The sequence below is a fragment of the Apteryx rowi genome, unplaced genomic scaffold (genome assembly GCF_003343035.1).
Source record: "Apteryx rowi isolate R43461 unplaced genomic scaffold, aptRow1 scaffold_86, whole genome shotgun sequence".
Lineage (NCBI taxonomy): Eukaryota > Metazoa > Chordata > Aves > Apterygiformes > Apterygidae > Apteryx > Apteryx rowi.
The window spans coordinates 810,242-834,622 of record NW_020451160.1 but is presented as its reverse complement, the minus strand read 5'-3'; the positions used below and the strand labels follow the sequence as shown (position 1 = coordinate 834,622).

Genomic DNA, 24,381 nt, shown 5'->3' with positions numbered 1-24,381 from the left:
CTGCAGTTTTCTCAGATAGCTTCATATACAGTTGCATTGTTCATAGACATCAACAATAGAGTAAAAATCAGGCAGCAGAAGTATGAAAGACAGAGAGCTTAGCAGAGCAAAGGATTTTGAATGCAGGCATTTATTACTTCTTAACACTTGAGGCGCACAGGAAAGCAGCAAAGCTATAACAAAATCCAGTACATGTGAACACCATGTAAGCAGGATGTCACTCAAAATGGATGGAAGAGAATGGACATATGCATATTCCAAACATGCATACAGTTGTACAACTCTGAAGGATGAAAATAAGGACACTGACTTAAGGAGTTTGCAATATTTTACCATAAAATAAAGCACTCATTAACAAGTCCTATTTATTTTGTGGAACACAATTTGAACATTACAGAACACAGTTTGAAATATTTGATTTTAAAAAGAAGCTTCTTTGCCAACAAAGTCTGCATGGGAAATTCTGTCTCACCAAGGTCCCTTGTAGATGAAGGCATCCTTCCCAGTCAGCAGATATGACTACGAATCATTACTAAATGATAAATAATCTCTCAAGGAAAGTTTTGAACACAGCACTGCAAGACTATTTTAAACCTGCTCATACTTGAATATTCAGCAATTCAGCTCAAACCTGTATTGAGAGATCTCAGCATTTTACAGACCAGTGATGCTGCCAATATTTTAAACACCAGGCTGCCCCAGAGCTAATCCTTTTTAATCTCTGCAAGCCACCATGTCCCAGAGGCAGGTATTCTACAGACAGGTGTGGCAAAAAATCAAATGGCAAAATCAAGCAAACATGTTTCTCCAGACATGAACACTCCAGGAACAGGCCAGCCTGGAGGCAGCAGGACCCTAGACATTTCTTCTCCATCAGGCAGCTTACTGAAGGAATTAATAAATAATCTCAAGCAAAGCTGAAGTAGCAGTAGAGAGGATCTGATTCTATCAAACAAGAGACAACACCTCTGTTTCCCCTTTCATCCTGAAAAGTCACCTCCAGAACTCGTCGGACTTGATCTTACACTTGAAAACATATGCATGAATAAGAGCTTAAAACTCTGCCAACGTACAGTCAAGGCTAAGCAGCAGTGCCTTGTTGCCAGGGTCAAACAGACTTTTAACTATTAAAAAACTGCTTGTAAATAGTCACTTTAACTTCATTCCTTGGAAACTATCTAGGTTACAAGGATGTTTCAGCTATATTTCACTCTCCTTCAGCCCCATGCATTTCAGCTACTCTTTGCTGTTCCAATGACCGCTGTACTGAGCAGGGCAGAGACTAATTTCAGCAGGTCACTATAATTCATGCTGCTATAGTGGAAGACTTCTCATTTCACTGTTGGGTAACCTGAGTTAAGCAGTAAAATAGTCCATCATTGCTGTGGGAACGTGTTATCTGTCAGCATAATGACAGAGACAGATAGATGGCACAGCTGTTAACTGATGTGATCATCTCAATGATGCCCTGTTCCTCTCCCATGGCATTCAAAGCAATTGCTTCAGGTGGATTTTAGAGCACAGGAGATCAGGTCCTTATGGGGTGTTGTGTGAGCTGCAGCTGGGTTAATCTACAAAATGTACTAAATGATCTACTAAATGATGCATCTACTAAATGATCTCATCTTACAGCACTAACACAGCCCAGCTATAATGTGGTGCAAGGATAATAACAGGAATTCTAGTAACACAGAGCAATTATGGTGACAGTTCCCAGAAGAACAGCAACTGAAAACATTTGCAAAGTTTCTAACCTTTGGACTAGAGTAATAATTTTAGAATGCTTATTGTTGTCTGTGAACTGCTCTTTTTCCTCATTGCAGTTTGCAAAGAGGGATCTCCAAGAACTGGCTCGGACTATTTTAGTAGAGGGTGTGCAAACTATTTTAGGTGAAATTTTCCTTTTCGCTGCTTTCTGAGGGCAACTATTGCATCAAGAGAAGTGAAAGGGGCAGCTGTGATTGTGTCTGGATGGCTCTTGTTGAAACCCTGGAGAGTGTGGTAAGAACAAGCATTCCTCCAATTTTATTGGTTTCCAGGATGACTAGCACAGATGAGCTCTGGTGCTTTCTTAGTTTCTTTACAAAACCTCTCCATGTTTGTTTTTGCTGCTTCTAAGGTAGAAAACCTCAAGCTCTGCTTCTGTGGATTTTAGCTAGTGTTCATCAGGCACTTGAGTCAGATGTGACAGGTAACAGAGAGATGGAGGCTTTCCCTCCCCACTGCTCAGGTGTCAGTTTCTCATGGTGCACAAAACCCAGCCTCACACACCTGACATTTGCTTTGTCTACTCCCATTCCAAAACTGATGGTTGCAACAATAACTGGGATCTTCTCTTCCATCCATTCATTCTGGACTGAAGTCCTGTCAGCTGCCTTCAGCCCTGGGAAGGGAAAAGAGAAAAAATAAAAAAAGAAACAAGAGGATTGAAGGGGAAGTAGAAGTATTCTCTTCCTCCTCCATTCCCCCACTGCAAGTCAGCTCCCTCACTTAAAAACAGACTGATATACACCCTCCTCTCTGCCTATGTTTAAACTGGCCTGGGACCAAGCAGAAGACATCAGCAGCTGACTCTACTTCAGAGAGGAAAATCCAGAATCCTCCTGGGGCAGAAGCTGTTGTTATATTTAGGCCATGCAAGATCCAGCAAAAGTCAAAGTTCTGGAGTGAAGGGAATGCCGTTCTGTGGAATGCCCCATGCTTCTGTCATGGACCTGTCAGCTTCAACGTCAGATACATTGCAGACCATGCCTAGAAAGTTGCTGTCTAGCTAGCCCTGACCCACACCTTAAAGGCGGTACAGTTCAGTTCTACCAGTTTCTAAGAGATGCAGATGCAGCTTCCAGTACCTGCATGATATGCCTTGGCTTTCACTCCTCGGTAGCTCAGTTCAATCGCCAGCTGGTCACACACATCCCTCATCCTGCAGTACACTATGCCACAACCGGAGTATACCTGTGCAGACAGGAGAGAAAATCCAGGACACTGTCCCAAGCCAATCAGCAAAGCTGCGGTCATTAGTGCAGAAGAGACAATGGGGAAGCATAAGACTCAGTTCTTTTCCAAGCCGATTCCCCAACAACTGAATGATACTGCTGCAGCACAGAAGTAAACCAGACAGAGTCTCCTTATGAGGCCGAAAGGATAGTGACTAAATATCTCAGGCCTCTCCCACTCGTACAAGGCAAGAAGCAGTCTCTCTCCGCTTTACAGATAACAAACTGATGACTGACTGGCTGAGAGTTACTCTGAAAATTAGTGTTATAGCAGGAAATTCAATACAACACTCCAAGTGCTTCAGTTCACCCTTACTGTATTTTTCCACGCTATACAAAGAGCAGAACACAACCAAACACACCCTGATTGGCTTGGAGAAGAAAAACCAAGAGACAAATGCTATTCACGTATTCTGAACACGTTTTTTAGAGCAATCCATTTCTGAGGTTGCTTTTGTTTGAAAGGAACACAGCTTCACATTTTACTTATTTTAGAAGAACTACAAAACATATGTGAACACTTCCCTTCCAGGAACTACTTCCTTCCTCATCACAGACCTGTCAGGGCTATACTGACCACTGAATAATTAAGGAATATTCTGTTCAATTCAGCCTTTTTCCCCAAATGTAAAACCTACCCCACTGGCGTTCTTCACTTCAAGCGCTTTCAGACAGAAATCCTTCAAGTTGGCATATGGATCAGTCAAGAGCTCTTTGAACTGCACATCGTAGAACAAGTTAGATCTGAAGCAGGGAGTCTTAAAGGTGGCAAGAGGCTGCTTTAGCTTAAGAGCTGCCACAATGTCTTCCTGGACCTGCTTGGTGGCAGTGGCAGTCAAGGCAACACATGGCGTATTTGGTATACGAGAGCGCAAGGTGCCCAGCCGTAGGTAATCAGGTCGAAAATCGTGTCCCCACTGAGAGACACAGTGAGCTTCATCAATTATCAGGTAGGACAAGAGGTTTCGGGACACCAGAGAGTTCAGAGCGGGCTGAAAGGAGGAGGCAGCTGCCATCTCTGGGGTAATGTACAGGAGCTTTACTTGGGGCTTCTCGCTTGCTAAGTCGGCCAGGATGGTCTTCTTTTCCTGGGCAGAAAGCTTGGAGTTCAGAGAGCAGGCTTTGATCTTCAGAGCCAGCAAGTGATCCACTTGGTCCTAGATTAAATAAATAAAAAATAAATAAATGAATTAAAAGAAAAGCAAATGGAATTGAGTAAAGCCAACTATCACCAAAAAAGACTACTGGGGAGATCCAGATGGGGCCCCAACTTCACCTCCAGGACTGAGTCTCAAGACAATATCCACATACAATCTGGCTATTTAGAACCTCAACTCTAGCTGTCTTTATCTTTAATTGTAACCAGATCTGTTCAGTTCTATCATCCACCTGCATTTTTGTGTCTCCATGCACTTTAAGACTGTCAATTTGCCACTTGCAAACATCATCAGGAAAAATACAAAATAACTTGCATACGTGCTAAATACCTTGTCATATCCAGAGCGAGTTGAAACAAGCCACCTACGCATCTCAGGATTTACACTATCAAGTCATACATGGAAAAAGAATAACACCATCCTTTAGATATTTTGGAACAAAATGTCCTCTGTTACTAAAGAACTTTGTAAACACAGCTGAGATAAGACAAAATACAAGGCTCAGGCAAATCACCACTGCAACAGAACTGAGTCTGGATGAGAATTGGGCCTTGAAAATCAAGAAGGAAACATGAGATCACATTCAGATGAACACTGGACGTAGAAATTCATCTGCCTGTCCCTGCATGGAGCTATGCACTTGACTTGCACGTAACATTTCAAAAGATATGAATAATCCCGAAGGATGGATACTTCATCAGTTCACTCAGTAGTTGCTTTCAGTGATTAATTATCTCTCATTCCTAAATTTTCACATGCCTGATTTTTAATTTCAAGGTATGTGATATTCAGTTTATATCCACTGATCTTCACCAGGTCTTACACACTAGATTGGAGAAGCTGCTAATATCCATTGTTTTCTGCTCACAGAGTCAACTCTCAGTCTTCCCTATAAGAAACTAAACAGATCAAGCTCTTTAAGTTTGGCTACACTGAAATATGTCATGATCATCTCAGACATAGCCACCCTGCCCAAGGGCTGGATGAGACAACCTCTGAACGTTCACTCCAGCTCTGTTCCCTAAGATTCACTGAGCCCATCTCAGCATATTTATCACTCTGACACATTCTGCTTCACCTGGAAACCTTACCAGTGGTATTTTTTTTTTTTTTTTTTTTACTTCTAGTTCACTGATAAAAATACTGCCTGTGCTGGAACTGCTACTAACTCCCCTGGAGCTTAATTAGAAATTCTCTCACTTGGAAAGAATTCACTATTTATAACAGCTTTCTGAGATGTGTCACCAAGTCTGTTCTTAATCCTTAACGTGCACTGTAAGAGATTAGAGAGGAATTAAAAAAACAAAACAAAACAGCAACCTACAACACCAGATGTCATGCAGTATTAATCAGATGCTTTACAGAAGTCTAAGTAATGCTACAGCTGCTCTTGCAGGGAAGCATTTCTCCCCAGTAAACAGCAAACAGTAGAAACAGTGGAAAAGGGAAAATAGAGCAGCTCTGCTAAACCAGCTTCTTCCCATGACAGAAAGAAAGACAGCAACGAAATGACAGTTTGATGCAGAACAAATTATGCCTTCAAAGGCAACTTCATTGTTTCCAGAGTTATTACTTTATAGGTAAAATGGCAGTTTTGTTCTGGGGAAAGATCCAGTTTGGTCCATTTGAGGTATTTGACTTTGGTGCTTCTGTAGAGCACACTGCCATATGGAGGTAAAAGGTAAGTGGAGAAAATAGAGAAAGGATCAGTTACAATAACCACTGGGTTACTATTAAAGAAGAAAAACCTCATAGCATTAACTTTGTGAAAGAGACCTGCCACGGTCCTACCTTCTACAGAATAGCATAACATTAAACCAGAGTTACGCTGTTATGCAGCTAAGCAGCAGTCTCTTCACCTATCACCATGATAAGAAAAAAACCCAGGACATCAAGATGAGAATCCAGAGAAAGGCTAACAGCAGAGACTTCTGGACAGAAAGGCAAGATGCAGCTGTGCTTCCGGAGTTTCCTTACCCCCTTCACTGTCTGCTTTTCCACAGCTAACAGGAGACAGTTACCTGAATCAGTGCAATCAGAGGTGAAATGACAATGGTGATGCCCACTGCCAGAACTGCAGGAAGCTGGTAGCACAAGGATTTCCCTGCCCCTGTGGGCATGCATACAAAGACATCCTTCTTGCCTGCAAAGACAACAGAAAAAGCTCAAGGCTACTGAATGGTGGCAACTTCTCAGAGCTGTCTGGAGGGACGGGCACAAAGTCTGTGAGAAACAGCATTAGTGGCCTGTCTGTGCACGTACCTTGTGGCATACCAACAAAAAGATGCTTCATTTTAGTTTCTAAAAGCATAGTAATACTTTGCATGCCTGCGATATTTCCTTCAGAGACTCTCCGATCACTTTGTAAACATTGAGAAACAGCTTTACATCAGCACCAGAAGATATACAGAAACCAAGACAAAGAACAGTTAAACAACTTATCCATATTCATGCTAATTCTCTTCCAGATGAGCTGCTTTCATTCATCTGACAGACCTTCAAGTTACCAAACTACCAGTCCCATGACAGATCTTTATCACATCCTATTAAAGTTTATCCCAGAAAGATCCCTTGTAATAAGAGTTGGAAACCTCTCAAACACATGGAGAATATTATTTAGTTAGTAACCACCACAGTGCCAAACAATAGTCGCTTCAAATCAGAGAGATGCCAATGCATACAGTGTTATTTAAGAAGCAGGGACACCCTGCTGACAGAACACACTTCTGGCAGGTCTGTTATCAATAGCACCTCTGTACAACTGCTGGCAATAGATGAAAAGTGTAACTATATCCTGAATGCCGAGTTTGACACGGTTCTGATTTGCATTACGAGATCTGCCAGGAGAGCTGTCAGTTCGTGTGTGCGAGCTGCCTGTCCAACCAACAGCAGGAGGCTGGCGGATACATTAACACCAGCACAGTCATATGTTTCTGATAACATCTGCATGATTCAGAGAACAGAGAGGAGCTTCAGCAGCAAATTAATCTTCTGCTGGTATCAACTGTGTCTACTCCATCTATAATAAAGACAGGTTTGCTCTGCAAATGGATCAGTGCAATAGTTTTAACCTCATCTGATCACGACCGTGCCAGCGGATGCCTCTAGCGGAGATACGAGCAACGCAGCACTTCAACGTTCCCCTTTTTTTGGTTGATGTAATAGTGGTTTTCGAAACAAGCGCCAAGGGGAAGAGGCAGAGGCAACGCCGTGCTCGGGGAGCTGCCTGCGCCATCGCGGCGCCCCGCGGGCCGGGGAGGGCCGGGAGGGCCAGCGGCGCCGGCGAAGCGTCTCCTGCGGCTCCGCGGACGCGCGGCGGCTCTTCCCGCGGCCGGGCCTCACCTTCCACCACCGCCAGCGTCGCCCCTTCCTGCAGGGGGGTCTTGAAGGCCTCGAAGCCGAAGACCTTCCGCAGGGCCGCCCGCCGGCTCCCCGCTCCCCGCACACGGGACCCCGCGGCGCCCCTCCCGCACGGGCCCTCCCTGAGGCGGCGAGGCCCTCCCGGGCGCTGCCCCCTCCCCCGTATCCCTCCGCGCACCCCCTCCCCGGCCCCTCGCCATCCCCGTATCCCTCCGCGCCGCCACCCCGACCCCCGGCGTCTCGCACTTGCTCAGGGTCCGGCAGGTGCTGCCGCGGCGTGGCGCGGCGCGATGACGTCAGGAGAGCCCCTTAAAGGGCCAGCCCCTCTCACTAAAAGCGGGCCGCGCACTTTTATCCTCCCCTTCCCCCTAGACACCCCACTTCGCTTACCGCGGGGTTATTGGTCTCGCCCTGCGCCGAGGCTGGAGCATCCCCGGCCGACCCGGGGATTAACGGGAGCCTGCTTAAGGCGGGCCGAGGGGGTGGCGTTGCTATGGCGACTGTGCTGCAGACGTCATCGCCGCGCGCCGGAAGCCCGCCCGTCTGAGGGAGAAGATGGCGGCGGCGAAGCGGAGCGTCCTGTCCTCGCTGGCGGTTTATGCCGAGGACTCGGACCCCGAGTCCGACAGCGAGGCTGGGGCGGCTGGCAGCGACGGCGGAGCGGCCACGGGTGAGGGCCGGGAGAGGCCCCCCGCGGCCCGGGCCTCCGCCGCTCCGAGGCCCCGCTCGCTGCCGTCTCCTCATGGCTTTCTCCCCCTTTCCCCCTGTAGGAGAGAAAGGAGGCCTCGTCTCGGTTGGGTACGGAGACGACGACTTCACACGCCTGGATGGCGACGAGGACGGCTACGAGGAGGAGGATGATGAGAACAGCAGGCAGTCAGTAAGTAGCTCTCTGCTCCTAGGGCTTGCCCCAGCCCCTGGGCGCCTCGCAGGGCCTTGCTCTCCGAGGAAAGCCCCGACAAGCAGCCCCAGCTGGAACCTGGGAGCTCCGACTCCTGGTGTGGGTTTCAGCACTTTCTGAACACCTTCATTCGCTTTCATTTGTCTTCAAGTAGGAGACGTTCACTTTGAAACCCATCAACAGCTTGGCATAGCTCATGTTGCTTGTTACTAACTCTGTTTGACTTTTTTTTTTAATGGAAAAGAGGCTGCTATAGGTCAACACTCATCCAAAATATAATTTATTTCTTAAGTAGAAATAGCATCTATTAGAATTCTGTGAGAGGAACACAGTGTTGCATGAGCAGCTGGAGGATTAAAAAGAATAAAGTTGTGCAATGTCTTAAGTTATTCTTTTGTGTATAACTTAACTCACTCACTACATCAGCTCATCTTGATGTAGCAGTGTCCTGTCTAGATTCGAGTGGCTTTTGTTTGTCACAGATGCATGGCATGTCTCTAATAGTATCTCAATACCAAGATAACTGGTGTGTTGTGGAACAGGGCATGAAGTTCACTGTATACGAGTGTGGCTAGAACACACAAAAGGATAAATAGTTCTGTCATGGGGCTGCTGGAGCAAAACAAGAAGGCTTCTCAGAGGAGTTCTTGTCTCCTCTCTCTCCCATCAACCTTGTGCGTGCCACAACAGTAGGAATATGTCATCTTGCCCTCACTTTAGTTTTTGTGGCCACTCTGCAGAGGAGGGAAATGAGGTTCTGTTACTATACTACTTTTTCATTTAAATCTATTTTGTGTGTGTTAGACTAGTCTCTTATGAGAAACTCAATGTTTCTCCCAAGTGCTGTTGTGCTATTACTGACTTTCACCAGTAGCAGAAAAGAAAAGAGTCTGGCTTTTGTTCTTGCTTTTGATTTTGTTCTATTCTTACTTTGAGAAGGTGTAAGAGATAGCCAGATTCTAGGAGTAGATCCTGAATGCTCAGCAATGTAATGTAACGAGGGTGGGTGTGGTTTTTTTTTTTTTTACTGCTTCAGTTATTTTTATATATGATGTTTTGGTTTTTTTCCTCCAGAACTTTTAGAATCTCTTTCAATGGGAATTCTTCAGTTTAAAAGAAAGTGGTAGATGTGAACCAGATAGTTGTTGAGAACTGCTATGTATAGCATCAACAAATAGGCACATAGACTGGGTATTTTTATTGCATGCATGATTTTTAGTGTAGGTTCAGCTATCCATCATCTGGGAGCTGCAAGATGCTGTTCAGGTAATGGTGATCGGTCAAGTTACTCTAGTGGTTAGCCCGTAGTTCTGGCATGTATTTGTAGTCACTCACACTGCAGATTGATGCAGGTTTGGACTTTGTTACCCAGGGTGCTTCCTACCTAGTCTTGTTGCAGCAGAGCAATGTGCATTTCCTGCATTTTTGACCAGAATCGAGAGTGTCCTTGAATTTGCTTGTGCTAGTAGCTTATATTGATTTTTGAGTTGTTTTTAGAAAGCAGTGCGAGTTGGACTCTGCTTGTCTTGAGTTTTTACCTAAACACCTGTCCTTATGTTAGCTACTTTGGCCATGATTGAAACGCCTCTCTTTTTCTGTAACGTGTTTTTTAGTTTCAGAGCCATTCCCTGTCAGGTTTTAGTAGGGTTTTGGATCTGTTCAGTTACCTGTCTTTAACATGAATGATTCGATCCATTATTGCTCTGTTGAAAAGTGACTTATCTTTTTACTAAGGGGGAGTGTGGAGGGGAAGGGAATCTCAACTGTGATTGAGCACCAGCTTACTTGGTACTACTTTTTTAGTTATACACTTTTATTAAACTTTGACTGATAAACCTGAACTATTGGCACATGTGCATGTTTCAGAAAGGTAAGCTAGAGAGTAACTGGAATGAAAGAGGGATGTGATGTCCTACTTTTGTGGGATATGCATGTTAATTCAGAAACTTATAACTTACTGACACTATTGCATGATCACTCTCTAGCTTGCCTTGCCAGAACTTGCTCATGTGCTAATACCCTGCGGTGGCCACTTCATTATAAACCCTTCCTTTCAGTTGCATGTAATCATCTCACTCTTTTTTTTTTGTTGTTTTTCTTTCAAAGCTGAAACACCAAGTTCTTGTTTTGGGGCCAAAGTTGAAATTGAATGGTGAGGTTTGGAGGAAAAACCATTCTGCTGAGTTGTGTGAGCATGAAAAACTCTTTCTGCTCCTCAAATTTTGTTTTGAACCCAGAGTATGTATATATGTTTAGAAACATAAGTAACTCTGTATGATCCCCAGTGAAGTAGCTAGCTGAGGGGGCAATGGAACATTAGGCTTAACTACCAGTTGGGACCAGAGCTGTAGCTTACTTCTGAGATGGTGTAGAAGTTTTCAAGAGGTTTTGACTTTAATTTTTTAAGCTCTCATGGGGCAGAAATTTGCCCAGCTCTTCGGCTTATTTCTGGGTATAAGTAAAAACTGAATGAAGACCGGTACTTAAAACGCCTGAGTATCGATCATACCATTCTGTACAAGTTCATGTTACGAGCTGCAAATAAAGCACTGTACAAATAAGAAAGATGCGGTGTCAGCTGGCATCACCGGATCTTCGGAACTTGGTGCTAGGCCAGACCCTCGCCAAGCCTGCATGTTTGGTTGGATGGCAGGCAAGCTGTGTCCTGTATGTGTTGCTGATGTGTGCTTGGGAGTACAGTAGGTCTTGCAAATGCTGCTTTTTCTGTGAGTATTGCTGAACAGGGGCAAGGGCAAAAAAGCCCCCCCAAAACTGGAGGAGTCAGAATAATGAAATGACAAATGCTTTTTTTTCCCCTCAGTTCTGTTGCTTCTTATCATCTAGTTTTGAGCATTCAGGAGTTGCATGAGTTCTGTGGGGGTTGTCTGCTACTTAGTGATGCTTTTGCTTTTAAAAAAAAAACAAAACAAAAATAAACCCGACCCCCCCCCCCCCACTTCTTTCCATGACTGTAGAACTTTCCGTTTGTAAGTGGGTGGGGCAAAACTAACTTCTGCGGAAAGGGTCTTGGACTTCTGCTGGGCTGCTGTATGCAAGCCCTTTGCTGAAAGTGCAGTAACTTGCCAGACCTGCTCTTTAAGCTTAATCCTGTAAATTCTTGTCTTGTAGGAAGATGACGATTCAGAGACTGAAAAACCTGAGGCTGGTGACCTAAAGGTATTTGGAAGTGTGGTGTGGTGGTGGTGGGGGGGAAGTTTAGTACAAGAGGAATAAGTCTTAACAGCATGGGTTGGTCTTGGTTTGTCATCTTCTGTAGCTACTTTCATACTTTCTTTTTCTTTTTTTTTCTTTTTTTTGTAGCTGCAACATGATTTTTGGAAGGTCTTAAAATCTGGCTTCTGCTAAAGGTAGTTAACCAGTTAGGCTATGGACTGAACAATGTGAGGATCCGGCTCTGAACTCATGAACTTGGCCTTCTTGTGAATGAGATCTGAGGTCGGCTTTCTGACAGCATCTCATCTATTTTGTAGTGATCTGGGAGACGTAGTAGTCAGTACAGAATTCTCTTATTGTTTCTGAGCAGCATTAGTTGAAAAACTTTATTTAGAACAACTTAATGAATAAGTGACCTTGTACTCCTAGAGGTCAGGAAACATGACAAAATCAGCTCAAATGTCTCCAGCTCTTTCTGCTATTTTGAATAAAGCTGTTTGGCAAAGGTTGTATTAAAAAAAAAAAGTGAAGTAATATGCCCATATGATAGCTATCATGACTACATGATTAACTGAAGTCCTCTTTATCGTGGGATTACATCTCACTTCTGCCAAGCAGCAGGTGTTTAACAGAATGTGGGAACACACATAAGGCAAGAAGCAGGGAGAAAGACCAAGTCCATTTAACACTTGCAGAGAAACGTGCTCTGATTTCTATGTCAAATCAATCCCCCACGCAGTATGAGGAGTCTTGTGGAATATCGAATGAATAACGATTACGAGGGCCTTTGTTCTATCCGGTGGCTTCTTCAAGGGTGCAGAGCATCTCTAAACTTTGCTGAGAAAAGCAGAGAGCCATGCTGCAAGCTGAAATTCTGTAGAGCATGTAAATTAATGTAAGGCTTTCATGGGACAATAGAAAGGCAAATGTATGTGTTTAGCTATCCTGCTTATATAAATTTTGTAACATCATCTTATCAGTTTCCATGATATTTTTATGGGTCTACAGTGGTAGGCAGCTGAAAATCTCGGCAGCTGTACCGTGGTCGGCGAGGTCTCTTGCATCACGAAGTGTGAAATATGGCTGAAGCCTTTGGCATGCAAGTAGGAGGCACAGAAGTGGAATGTACTGGCTCCTTGTTGCAGAAAAATAATTCACAGGTTTTCTTAAAAAAGAGAGCAAAGGGCCATCATAATCTTCGTTCTCTCTCCACAAGCTGCCGTTCTACTTTCAACTTTTAAATATTTCTCATTGTGGCTGTTCAGGCACGCTAGCAAGGTATTTCTGGAAACTGGTGGATTCAAATACTGCATTTGCTTACACCTATTAATTTGAATAGAAGAAAAGATGGGCTTGCTTTAAATGAGAGTTTTGATATACATCACCACAACCTCTGTAGCAGGGCCCTGTTGCAAATGTATGCATTTCTGTCCCCTGAAAAAGGGCTCTGAGACTTCAGGGCAGTAGAGAAAGGTCTGACAGCTAGAAAAGTAGAACAAAATAAGATTATTGTGGCTCTTTTCTAAGTAATGATGCGTTATAGGAATCTTAGAGCTGAACTGTGCAGTTACTGCTTTACTATATTGCTGATGCTTCATGTCAGTTTGCTTAAAAAACCTCCTAATTTCAGTGAGTTTTACGTATTATTGTACAGATAAACTTTGCCCTTCCAAAGAACGGTTACACACAGCCATGGAGCGGCATTTCAGCTTAATATGGGGAATCAAAAGTGTTTGGTATCTTGGATACACTCTACAGTAAGAATTCTGCTGAAGTGGTCAAACCTGAATTTTTTCCTCTCATTAAGGAGAATTAAAGATAATTTCTTCCTCTCTGAAAGGAGAGGATTTGGGAAGGATAGCAGGGAGACTGAGCTGAACTTCAACAGTTTCAGACTTCTATATTGCCCTTACAAGTTGACTTTAGGCATGAATGAAGAAGGCAATAGCCTCCTCTGGGCTTTTTAAAATTCTGTCTAAATAGCCAGCAGGCCCTGGGAGGAGTGGGAGAGGAAGAAGCACATTTCGGTTTGCTACACGGCATACTGCCAGGTGGCCCCGTGCTGATAGGGCAGGCACGTTGCTGTAAATCATCGCATAGGGCGCTGACTTGTACTAGCCATGCTGTTAAGAAATTCAAGGGCGGGGGTATAGAATATTACTGTAAAGGTAATCTTACTCGGAGCAATAGCCAATATTTCCTATCACCCTTTTCCACCAAGTGGCAGTATTCTCCTGGTTCTTCGTCATTGCTTTGAGCTTGCAATAGCTCTGAACTTGTGAGTTGTGGTTACTGTAAATCCAAGGTGTGGCAGGAAGTAGGACACTTGATTAACTCGCTAACGCTTTTGGATAAGTTTATTTTTTGTCCCAGCTGAGTACTGAAATTGTTCTTGCTATATGAACTTCATTGTAAGGCATCACAGATCTGGATGCATGTTTAAATAGATGGCGTAGGTTCTTTATAGGTAGCTAGGGCTTTTCCAAGGTTTGAATCTGACTGTGTCAGAAGACCAATCCTTCAAAATGCTATTATGAAGGAGATCAGTTAATTACAGAGCTTTTTATAAGCCCTGAAGGTACGTCCCACATTGTTTCTACTGCTTGCATCTCTGAACATATGGTAAATGAACTACATTGAGCTTGTGTCTTAATTAGATAATTGACCAGGACACTTCTAAGTCAGGCTATATGGAGAAGGAGTTCCCCTGTACCTGCTGCATCCTGTGATTCGGTCCTGTTGTGGACTTGAACAGTAAGAGACACAAAACCTCCGTAAGGCTTGCTTTGTGTCAGTTATGGATATAGACTGAAGAGACTAAAAGTGGAGAAGGATGTAAAAACTTGCTCTGACAACTGTAACAGTAAAATTAGGGTGGAGGTTTTTGAATTTGGTGCCTGTCTCAAATAGCTGCAACAGGAAGAAGTTTTTCTATCCCACTCTGTGGTGTTTGTATTAACCTCTTTTTTTTTTTTTTCTTTTTATCTTGAGCCTAGTCAGCATGCCCTTGTTGCTCTTGATGAAGGCATTTCTGTCCACTTCAGCAGCCCTTGTCCCTCACCAGAGGCGAAGGCAGTATAAAGGGCTGGATGGGAGTGCAGCTTTCCCGTTTCTCCTGCTGAGTTCAGAGCAGCAAGTCGCAATAAGCTTTTCAAGTTCAAACGCTTCTATGATGTCAGACTGCTGTTTTCTCGATAGCCTCGGGAGATAAGCTGAGGCTTTCTGTAAACCTTCTTGAGGGATGGGTGTGTCAGGAGTAGAAGATTGCTTTCAGATGATTGCTGAAGCTTACATATTCTTCCAGAGCAGACTTCTGGCCCGTAGGATACTCTGCTACAGAGCACCTGTGAACCAGTCCTGAACATTGTATGCTTATAGCAAAAAGCAGGCTCTTCCTCTTAAATTTAAGTGGCGTAGTCAGATATGTTGCATCCTGTAGTTGTGTTTGAAGTGAGTCGCAGACCCATGGAAAGCGGGAGATTCAAATCTAGGAAAAACTGATTTCCAGAATTTCACTCTGGGAGGATGTGCCCAGAATATGGGGCAGGACATGTTTGTTATTGACCCAAATCATTTCACTGGTCCCTGCTTTTAGGATTAAGCAACAGTCACCTGTTGCAAACAAGCTCTTGTCTTAAAAAGAACTTCAGAAATGAAAGACTTCTGCTTAAAAGGGAAAAGAAATGGTCAACAGAAGTTGCTGGCAAAGGGGTGATGTTAAAAAGATTGTGTCCTACATTCTAGATGGGCTCTTTATGTCCTCTCCTCAGATGATGGAACTGTGGATTAAAAGAAAAAGTAAAATCAGAGCTTGTGAATGCTGCTCTGAAATTTGGCGTTCTGCTGGAAGCTATGTTTTGGAATGACGAGGGTTAAAGGGCAGTGCAGCATATGCAGTTAGCTTGGGCTCTTGCCAGGGGCTGCCTATGGTTACAGCCTTGACGCAGTAACAAAATACAAGCCTTCGGAGCTCGCTAAATGGACCAGCCCTGCAGGAAGAAGCAGAATGAATCTTAGATGAAGCACTGGCCTCGTGCTCGGGGCCTTACCTGGCGGGTTCTGCACTGCCACATCGTGGGGCTGGGTGACTAACAGGTTGCAAGTGGCGATCAAGGACAGAGCCCAGCCCTTCTGCTCGGCTTACTGGAGTTTTCCCAGGGGGAATCATTAACTCTCAAGCCTTGATTATGGTATCAGGACTAGCCAGCACAGGAAAGTTGATTAAATATTGCCACTCCCTTTGCAAGTGAATGCCTGACACGTGGTAACAGTTTCTGAAAGCAGGTAGCTACCTTGAAATTTTCTGTTTCCTTTTGTCTTAAGGGTCCCCCTGCTTGCTTCTGGTGTTGTACTGAGAGGCAGCCAAACGGGGATCTTGCAGAAGCAGCAAAAAGGTGTCGAGTGTTGAGAGAAATGCTGCACTCCTGAGCATATCTAACTGCCTGTTGATAATCTTCAGATTTGTTTAGCTTTTATTGATCCAGCCTACCCGTAAAACAACTTCACTGTATTATGATGCATGGGTGCATACCACTGCTTAGAGGATTTTTGGCTGCAATGTTTATGTTGCCTGCCCATTAACTTGTGTCTGTTTAAATACAAAAACTATATTGATTTCAGGTAAAAATGAGGGCTAAGGATCAGTAAATGGGTGTGCGTGCAATGATGTATTCTCTGTAACTTTATTTGGTAAGGCATATTGATATTTCTGTGTTCAAGATACATTTGTGAAGCCGGATTCTCAAAACCTGCCTGAACCTAATCAGTAACTTTGACCAAAGTGTAACTGTTCTACCCTGAATGAGGGTGAAAAAGTGTATTTGGGGAAAAACTGGATCAATAAATTACTGATATAACTGGTTGATATAAGTGGTTCGCACTGGTAGTGCACTGTGGAGGGGATCTCAATGTCTTATAATGAAGTTTTTTGACTCTGATATTCTTTCTCCACCCTCTCTTGCTTTTTGACACTACCCTGGTTTGTATTTTGGCATCTGATGGCCAGAACTGGCACAAGAGCACCTGTATTTCAAAAATGACCTTGTATTTTAGATGGCCGTGCTGTGTACATCATTGTGAACGTTTTCAAAGTGCTAACTGTGCAATTTTGAGAGCTAAAATTAGCTTGCCAGTGGTTTGTTTCCCACTAATTTCTTTGCCTGTGAGCACAGGCTGAAGCTCAGTGGTAAACATGACAGTCTTGGATCCACCTGATTCTGTAAAAGCTTCATCTTCCTTGCTTTTAATGGGCCTGTGAAAAATACTGCCTGCACTTCCGACTCTACATAGTTTTCCCTCGTTTTAGGCTTGGCGCACTGCTTTCCAGTGCTCTGCTGCGGGAACTGGGAAGTCTGGCAGCTCAGCAGGCAGCATTACATGGGGAAAGCCTTTAGGGGGAGTGCAGGCAACTCGGCTTCTAATGCTGTGTGCTGCACTATGAAAACGAGCGCTCAAACATTAAAACGGCTGATAGCTCTCCTGGTTGTCGCTCTTTTTAGGCAGCTGACCTTAGTTATTGCTGGAGAATATCAGCAGTGGTTAAACAGTTCTCTACGCAGGAAACTAAGTAGCATTTGGCATTTGGGGGTTTTGCCCCTTCCCCACAGAAGCGCCTGTACTTCTGTGTCTCCAGCTCTGCCTGCCTGAAAGGGAGGTAGATCGTAGCATTGTTGCCCTTCGAAGTTGACTTACCTGCTTCAGAGCTGCTGGCTTGAATCCAGCTCATGAACTATTTGGAAGATGAGACATGTCCAAAGACATGCTTGTTCCTTCCTCCCCGCCAGGCATACGTGCCGCGGCAGACCCTTCCCTCCCTGCAGTGCTGAATACCACAGATTATTGACACAGGTGTGGCTTGCTTTTTTCCAAAGGAAGAGTCAGGCTTTTTCTGTTTGTCTTTAAACTTGAAGAAAAGTCCTTTCTGGAGCTGCTTTCCTTGCATATTTCGCCTGATAAAGGTGTATATTCTTCAAGTCCAGTTCTGTTGCAGTTATTTCTTTGCTGAAAACAGGCTGTTCTAAACTTGCATGTTGACACATGTCAGAGTGAGAGTCCTGGAGTCTGAACAGTCGGCCCAGACAGACAGATGATTGTCTCAAATACCAACAGACATCAGATAACAGCTTCTTCCAGCTTCTGCGTTCTGGGTACTGAAGGGCCAAAAGCTGAAAAATCTCCATGGGACCCACTCATGGAGGAGCAGATTTTCTGATGTTACTTGCTTTTGCACCTTGTCTCTGCTCTAATCCATGAAGCAGGGTTTTCAGTACAAAGTACCTGGGAGGAAATCTTGCGCTAGAAGTTAATTTTGTCAGCGTTCTTGAGCCTTTCCCTTGCTGTTGTTGAGGCTTAAGTTTTTTCACAGTCCAACTTCACCTTCTGCTTGATTTTGCCCTGCAACAATCTGCAAAAATAAAGTCCTTAAGGTAGCTTGACACCTCAGGCCCCATCATGCAATGCTGGTATTAACTTCTGAATTCCTGCTTCATTATTGGAAGCAAAAGTGATTTGAAAGCAGAATTTATGGGCTCTGCAGAGCAAGCAACTTCTTATAGGCTGTTCTGGCTTCTGGTGGAGACTGCAGGGAGCTGCGCTACTGGGTGGGTTCAAAGTGTGGCAGTCGTTAACTGTTCTCCTGCTCTAATGGGCTGTGGCCGGGTTGGTTGTCCAGCTAGGACGATCTTTGTGCAGGTTGTCCTGCATATTTGCACCACTGTGTCCTGGCTGATGCCTGTACTATGGAGAGGCCATACCCTCTGGTCTTGATCTGCTCGTGGTAAACTTGGAGAGCCCCTAGGAAGGAGTCCTAGGTGGAGTGAGGTGGGGAAGGAGGCAGGGAACTGAAGCAGGTGGCTTCAGGATCCATGCGCCATAGCAAGCCAGGCTTTAACTGTACTTCAGCGTGGAAAGCAAGAGTTCTGGTGTACACTTCCTTGAGTGGAAACTACTTATAACAGATGTCTGTCAGCTATTGAGATAGCACATCAGGTGAATGGAATCAAGTTTCAAAGAAGCTATTTAAAGGCTTTCCTGCTATGAAAGTTCCCTTCTAATGCATTTTCTCACTGAAACACTTTGCCAGATCTTGGCTGGGTTTTTTTGGGTGTTTTGTCATAGAATTTGGAATGAGTGAAGATGGATTTTTAGAGATTTGATTTAGCTTAAAAAGTGAAAGGCAGTGTCAGCTACGCATGTTCTTTCTTTTGATAAGATGCTTAAGGAATGTCTCAGGAGTTGACTCTTTCCTGTGTTCTTCCTTCCCTCTTTCTGTCTGCAACAGCAATGGCATCTCGAAACGGATAGATTTGTACAAATAGTATGCAAGTGTCATCAAAGTTTGAATACAATCAGTTGTTTCCTATAGATGGCTTATTTCTGAGCCGCTGTGCTCTTCTGAGCATCTAGACCATGGTCCTGGCAGTTTTCTCCCTTTTCTTGGTTAAATTTCTTATCCTGTACTGGGCAGTTTGCCTGGAGCTGTGTATCTGAGCTGGCAAACAGGATATGGCTGTAGGAAATGGGCTTGCTTGGAGCTTTCTCTTGGGATTCTCCTCTCTCACAATACAAAAAAAGGGGGGGGGAATACAAGTTCTGTCCTTCGGTTCCCTTGCTCTCTTCTCCCTCACTGTGAGCACGCATGGCACCCGTTGTTTGCTGTCCTCTACCTTGTAGCGCGTTAACACTGGGCAGATCTGGTAGACAAGAAATGGTTCTTGCCATACACTCTTAATATTAAGAGAAGCTTCTGTTTTTCTCTACACTTTAGCACTTCTGATCTTGTAGAAAAGCAAGAACATAATTGCTAGCATGTTGCTAAAAAATGCAAGGTCCAAAGATCAGAGAGGTTCAATATGTCAAGGATAAAGCTTTTTTCCTCCTGCCTGTATATGAATGTTTCACCTGCGTGCTCTGGCGAGACTATCTTCACTATCAGCTTAGCCAACTGTTCTAACAATTTGTGCTGAGTTAAGAGTTTTTCTATCACACGCAGCCAAATGAGGCTGTTTGATATTTTAGGACTACAGGGGAGAGTGAATTGTGGAGAGGAGGAGAAGTTGCAAAAAACTATTGCTGGCACTTGCCCAGATGAGAGGAGTTCACTGTAATAACTGTTGTGGCAGTCGGTGAGTCCCTGTGTTAAACAGCTGCTCTGGTTACTGGTCAAAGAACTATACTAAAAAAGTTCTCAGTATGATTGTCTCTAAATTAATCCACAGCCCACCAGGATAAAAACAGTGGGACTGGCCTTAGTATTGAGTGGGTGTCAGTCTAAACTGAGTTACATTTCTTTGTTTAATTGCAAATGGGTGAAATAGTTGGGGGAGGTGGATCAAATCCTGCTGAGTAGCGGCGGTCCCTGTCTCTGGAAAAGGGGAAATGTTGAGGTGCACTGAAAGGACTGTGGAAACTTCCTAACTACTCGAATTTTTTTAATACTAACTGGAAGTGAGTGGGGGGGGAAATAGGAAGGTGGAGGGCTAAGTTGGCTGCAAGTCTGGGAAAGCAATTGCATGGTGACAAATCTGGTGTCAGCTTCTATTTCTTACAGCTTGTACCTTGCTTAAAACAGGCTTCTGTTTTTTTTCCCCCCATCTCTTCTCTCTCCCTGTATGACGGTTTCACCTCCTAGTTGGAAGTGTACCTGCACTAACATACGCAACTGCTTCTATGAGAAATTGGTGGTTGGTTGTACCTTTTGGCAACAGTTAATGCCAGTGTCCAATGTGAGCTTTATACTGCATTTATGGATCTCGTTTCAGGAAGGATTTAGCAAGCATTGTTGTAAATAACTCCATTCTTTCCATTAAATAAAGCTGTTTTGGGCAAGCCTTTCCAAGCTCGAATTCATCAGTCTCAGATTCATATTGTTTTTGCTTCCTTCCTTTAGTCTGTTCCACACCAAGGATTGTGTGCAGTTGTTTTTCTGTGGAACCTGAGCAGAGATTTTTTTATGTAACTTAATGGAAACACTCTACAGCTGAAAAGATGGTCTGTATTTTGCCTCGGTAAGATGGAGGCTTTAACCAAAATGCGGCGCTTTCCTGATGTGCTTATACACAAGCACTTTCAGCTTGTTGTTCTTCCTTAACCGATTATAAGTCACGAAAACCTAACTATCAAACTGTGTTCATATTAGTCAGGCGCTATCACAGGCAGTGTTGCCTTGCCCAGGGCTCGAAGATGCTGCCTTTTGTCCTAGAGAAGTAGTAAAAAGTGGAAGACTCTTTCCTGGATGCTGATAGACATAGTAATAAAGTAACTGTGCTCTCCTATCAGTGAGGTCATATCTAAGGTGTGTGCAGTCACTCTTAGATGCACAGAAATTGTGACTTACGTTGGTGGGTGGCCCAGTTATGTGTTCAAAATGCTTTTTTTTTTCTTTGCCCATAACAGTTAAGCTCTTCAGAGGCTGCTGCTCTTTGTTAGTCTCTGGATCAAGGGAAAGAAGTCTATCTCCCCCTTGCCTTGCTTTCTCTCAGTCCTCTTCCAGCTTGGCCCTGAGCTGCTGCAGCATCCCTTGACTCCTTTCAGTGGGTCTGTTGGGACAAGCCTGTCTGGCTTTAGGCCCTTAAACAGTGGATCCACGGAGATCTATGCTGCAGCCAGACAGCAGCCAGAAAACCAACTTGCTGAGTGCGTGAGGAGGACTACCAGTAATACAGATGGGATAAAATGGCTAGAGAAAAGGGGAATGGCTTTGTTGCCTGAGTATTTCCATGATGGTAAAGAGAGTTTTCAGCAAAACTGATTTGTCCGGGCTGACTTCAGGCAAGTGGTGAGCAGACTGGCTGCAGAAGTAGATTCAGAGCCGTTCCCTCACAGCCTTTCAGAGCTCAAATCAGCAGGACTGGCAGGTGCCACTGGTGAAATCCTGGCTACTTCTCAATGGTCAGGATCCAAATGGAGGTGCTCCCATTAAGTGATGCCTGCAGCTCTGGGATACTTGAAGGCTGTAATAATTTTCATCTAGTTACTTGGCTGATGAGATTTGGGGTGTAATCTTGCCTATACAATACCACTCAGTGGCTTGATTTTTGTACTTTGTGCAAGATACTGATGCATAGTACTGTGGGTATTGGCGATACCTTAATCTGCAAAAAGATCAGCTTGCCCTGAAAGAATTTAAATAACTTCTCTACTTAAACTTCGGTTACCTCCCAAATTTTCCATTGCTTAAATGCTTTGGCATTCCTGTACAAATCTTCTGTCAATGTCCAAAGTGTTTCTTTCCTTTCACAACTAAAAGATAGGAACTGTGCAATATTTACTGTACCTCATTCTTCTGCTCAGTGATTATCTCGTTCAACTTTGTATAGGATCAGATCTGCAGAAAATGCCTAATTTCTCTTAAAATGTCCTGTTTTCTAATTAACCCATTGGATTCAACATTGCCCCAGTCTTAAAATAGCTCAAGCAAGATTTTGGAAAATGAAATCCAAGATCCATTCCTGCTAGTAGAAGTTATATTCAAGATATTTTGGCAGGACAGCTGGCCTAATCTGTGCAGCTGAAGTGGTGGTTTAGGATATAGTGGGTACGTTGTACTGCCTCTCCTGTGGATGCTTGCTGTGCTGTAAGTACCTTTACGCAGTTCAAGTTAAGCATCTCTGGAAGTTTATTTGCCTGTCCTGTGCGTTGGGTCAATTCGCTATCAAAATAGTGTTAGATAACTGTTAAGAAGTTACTGTAGGACTTCTTGTTGGTGGTTTTGGCTGATTACTCAAGGTTTTTTGGACTATCSTTAAGTTCTGGACCTTCAGGAGGTGCTAATAGCCTTGAACGAGACTTCTTGCATCTGCCGAACTGTATGCCTTTGGTCAAATTGTTGATACTTGCCTGCTGAGTGTTGGACAGTAAATTGAGCAAATATGAACAAGTGCCCTAGGAGGAGTCGGTCATCCCTTTGTTTTCTGAAGGCATTTGAGAGGCTTGAAAGAAGTCCGGCTTAATGAAAAGCTGTGTTGATGTCTTCAGCTTGCTAATCACAGAGCAGTGGGTGTAGGTAAGCAGTAATTCGTCAGTAAGCAGATTTCATATCCTCTGGGCAGTGAGGTGTGGCTATAATATGTTAGTGAACTTGTTTTCTTTTGCTTGGTGTAGCTCTAGGGTTTCTGATGTTTCGACTGTGTCCTGAGGATATGGAGATGAGACTTGGTAGAGCGGCTGTGTTGAAATGGGTGTAGGTGGTTAGGCCAGGTAAATACACAGCTGCAGCCTGATAGGACTGGCTTCACTTCAGCTGTTGCGGGGCAGACTGGTACTGTAGCTCCAGGATCCAAGGGTACAAGTTAAAAGATAAATTTACTTCTGGTGATGAAAAACTTATGACTCTGGAAATTCATAAAGCATACTATTTAACATGTCTGGCACTTCGGAGAAATATTTAAGGCTAAGAAATACTTGGAGAGGTTTTGACCATCAAGTTATTTCTTGGAATATTAATGTATGTTTTCTGACAAGTGTGTTCATGCATTTGGTACTGGCTCCAGACAACTACAAGAGACTTTAAAGTGGGATTTGGAAAACTTCAGAAATACAGTGAATGCCCCTGCAGCCCTGCTAAGGCTGCCTTATTAATTTGGTCTGTCCTTGAGGACATTTAGTACCTATCTAAAGCTCTTGAATCCGACTGTGCCATTGGGTTGCTTAAGTATATGCTTGGCAATATTGGTCATTTCAGGGATTTTTCTTTTGCCCTTGTGCTCTTAGAGGGTGAGAGGAGGGATGGGCTGGAAAAAACGGGAGGGACAGTGGAGTAACAAACCACAGTGCTGCATAGGAGTAAGGACCAATGGGTGTTTAAGGACATAGACCGAGAGGGAAGAGGAAGAGAGATACTATCTGTAACGGAAGACTTTCAAAAGAATATCAGTTATAGACTTTAATCCAGCTAAGGGTGAAGCAACCGCAGTTCCCTCCTTGCATCCTTACAAATATGTTTGCTGTCTCTAAAACGAAGGTGAGAAATACATTGAAGTACACATCTCCCCTCTCAAGGAAATAAGGCAGCTTTTTGTCTGAATGTTTAAACTACCGAATGAGCAATTGTACGCTGTCTGCACACGTGTTTCCCTTGCATCTGTAGCTCTAACTTCACCAGCCTGCTTGCAACATTTGCATGCTAATGTGAGTTTGTCCTCACAGAAATCTGCTAATTACTGCGGAAATGCACCCATTTCACTGATGGCAAACTGAGGCTCGCCAGGTCGATGTAGCTGAGGCTCATCATGTTAACGCCATGTAGGTCCGTGGAGGACACAACCTAGCTTGCCTGAATTCCTGTCCAGTGCCCTCACCAAAGAGAGCTCGTTCTTTTGGCATATGCTTAGTTTTCTGCTCTAAACATTGTACTTCTGTGCAACTTTTTCTGCTTGTACTGTTCTTTCTAAAGACCCTGGGAGAAGAGGTGTTAATAGGCTGGTCGGAGCTGTTAAACCACAGCCCGTGTCGGTGCTGCACGAAGGGGGCTGGGGCTGGTTCGTAGCCAGCTGGCTGGCAAGAAGATGCATGTTCCTTCATGTACTTTTTTCTTCTAAAATAGCATTAGCCTTGTGGGGTTTTATGCTCTTAGTGTACTATGGAGAGACAGTGCTTTTTTTCATGGAGGGCTATAAAAAGTGCCACAGAGCAGTTAGTGCCACAAAAAGAATGTGGTTTTTTTCCCTACTCCTCGAGGGCTTTGGCTTCTCTGCAAACTGGTAGGTTTTCGCAATGACTTTGACCGAGCCTGTTCCCAGACTGGCTTGGCGACCTTGCTCCTTCTTTCTCCGCACGGCACGCACCGCATGCACCT

At 44.1% G+C, this 24,381-nt stretch overlaps 2 protein-coding genes across 4 annotated transcripts in view; one reads left to right on the top strand and one right to left on the bottom strand.

The window, feature by feature from the left end:
* RECQL5 (RecQ like helicase 5) overlaps positions 1-8,031 on the bottom strand; it is a 41,091-nt gene extending 33,060 nt beyond the window's left edge. The window contains exons 1-6 of the mRNA XM_026090574.1: positions 8,027-8,031; positions 7,496-7,635; positions 6,175-6,296; positions 3,635-4,153; positions 2,850-2,955; positions 2,272-2,383 (exon numbers count right to left, since the gene is read on the bottom strand). Coding sequence (XP_025946359.1) covers positions 2,272-2,383; positions 2,850-2,955; positions 3,635-4,153; positions 6,175-6,296; positions 7,496-7,635; positions 8,027-8,031 — 1,004 coding nt within the window. The remainder of the gene's footprint in view (positions 1-2,271; positions 2,384-2,849; positions 2,956-3,634; positions 4,154-6,174; positions 6,297-7,495; positions 7,636-8,026) is intronic.
* Positions 8,032-8,042: 11 nt separating this feature from the next.
* Positions 8,043-24,381, top strand: part of SAP30BP (SAP30 binding protein) — a 32,181-nt gene continuing 15,842 nt past the window's right edge. For 2 of the 3 annotated variants that reach the window (XM_026090557.1, XM_026090555.1), the window contains exons 1-3: positions 8,043-8,183; positions 8,284-8,393; positions 11,544-11,591. In XM_026090557.1, coding sequence (XP_025946342.1) covers positions 8,069-8,183; positions 8,284-8,393; positions 11,544-11,591 — 273 coding nt within the window. In that variant the 5' untranslated portion in view covers positions 8,043-8,068. The remainder of the gene's footprint in view (positions 8,184-8,283; positions 8,394-11,543; positions 11,592-24,381) is intronic. The other variant, XM_026090556.1, reaches the window with a different exon arrangement.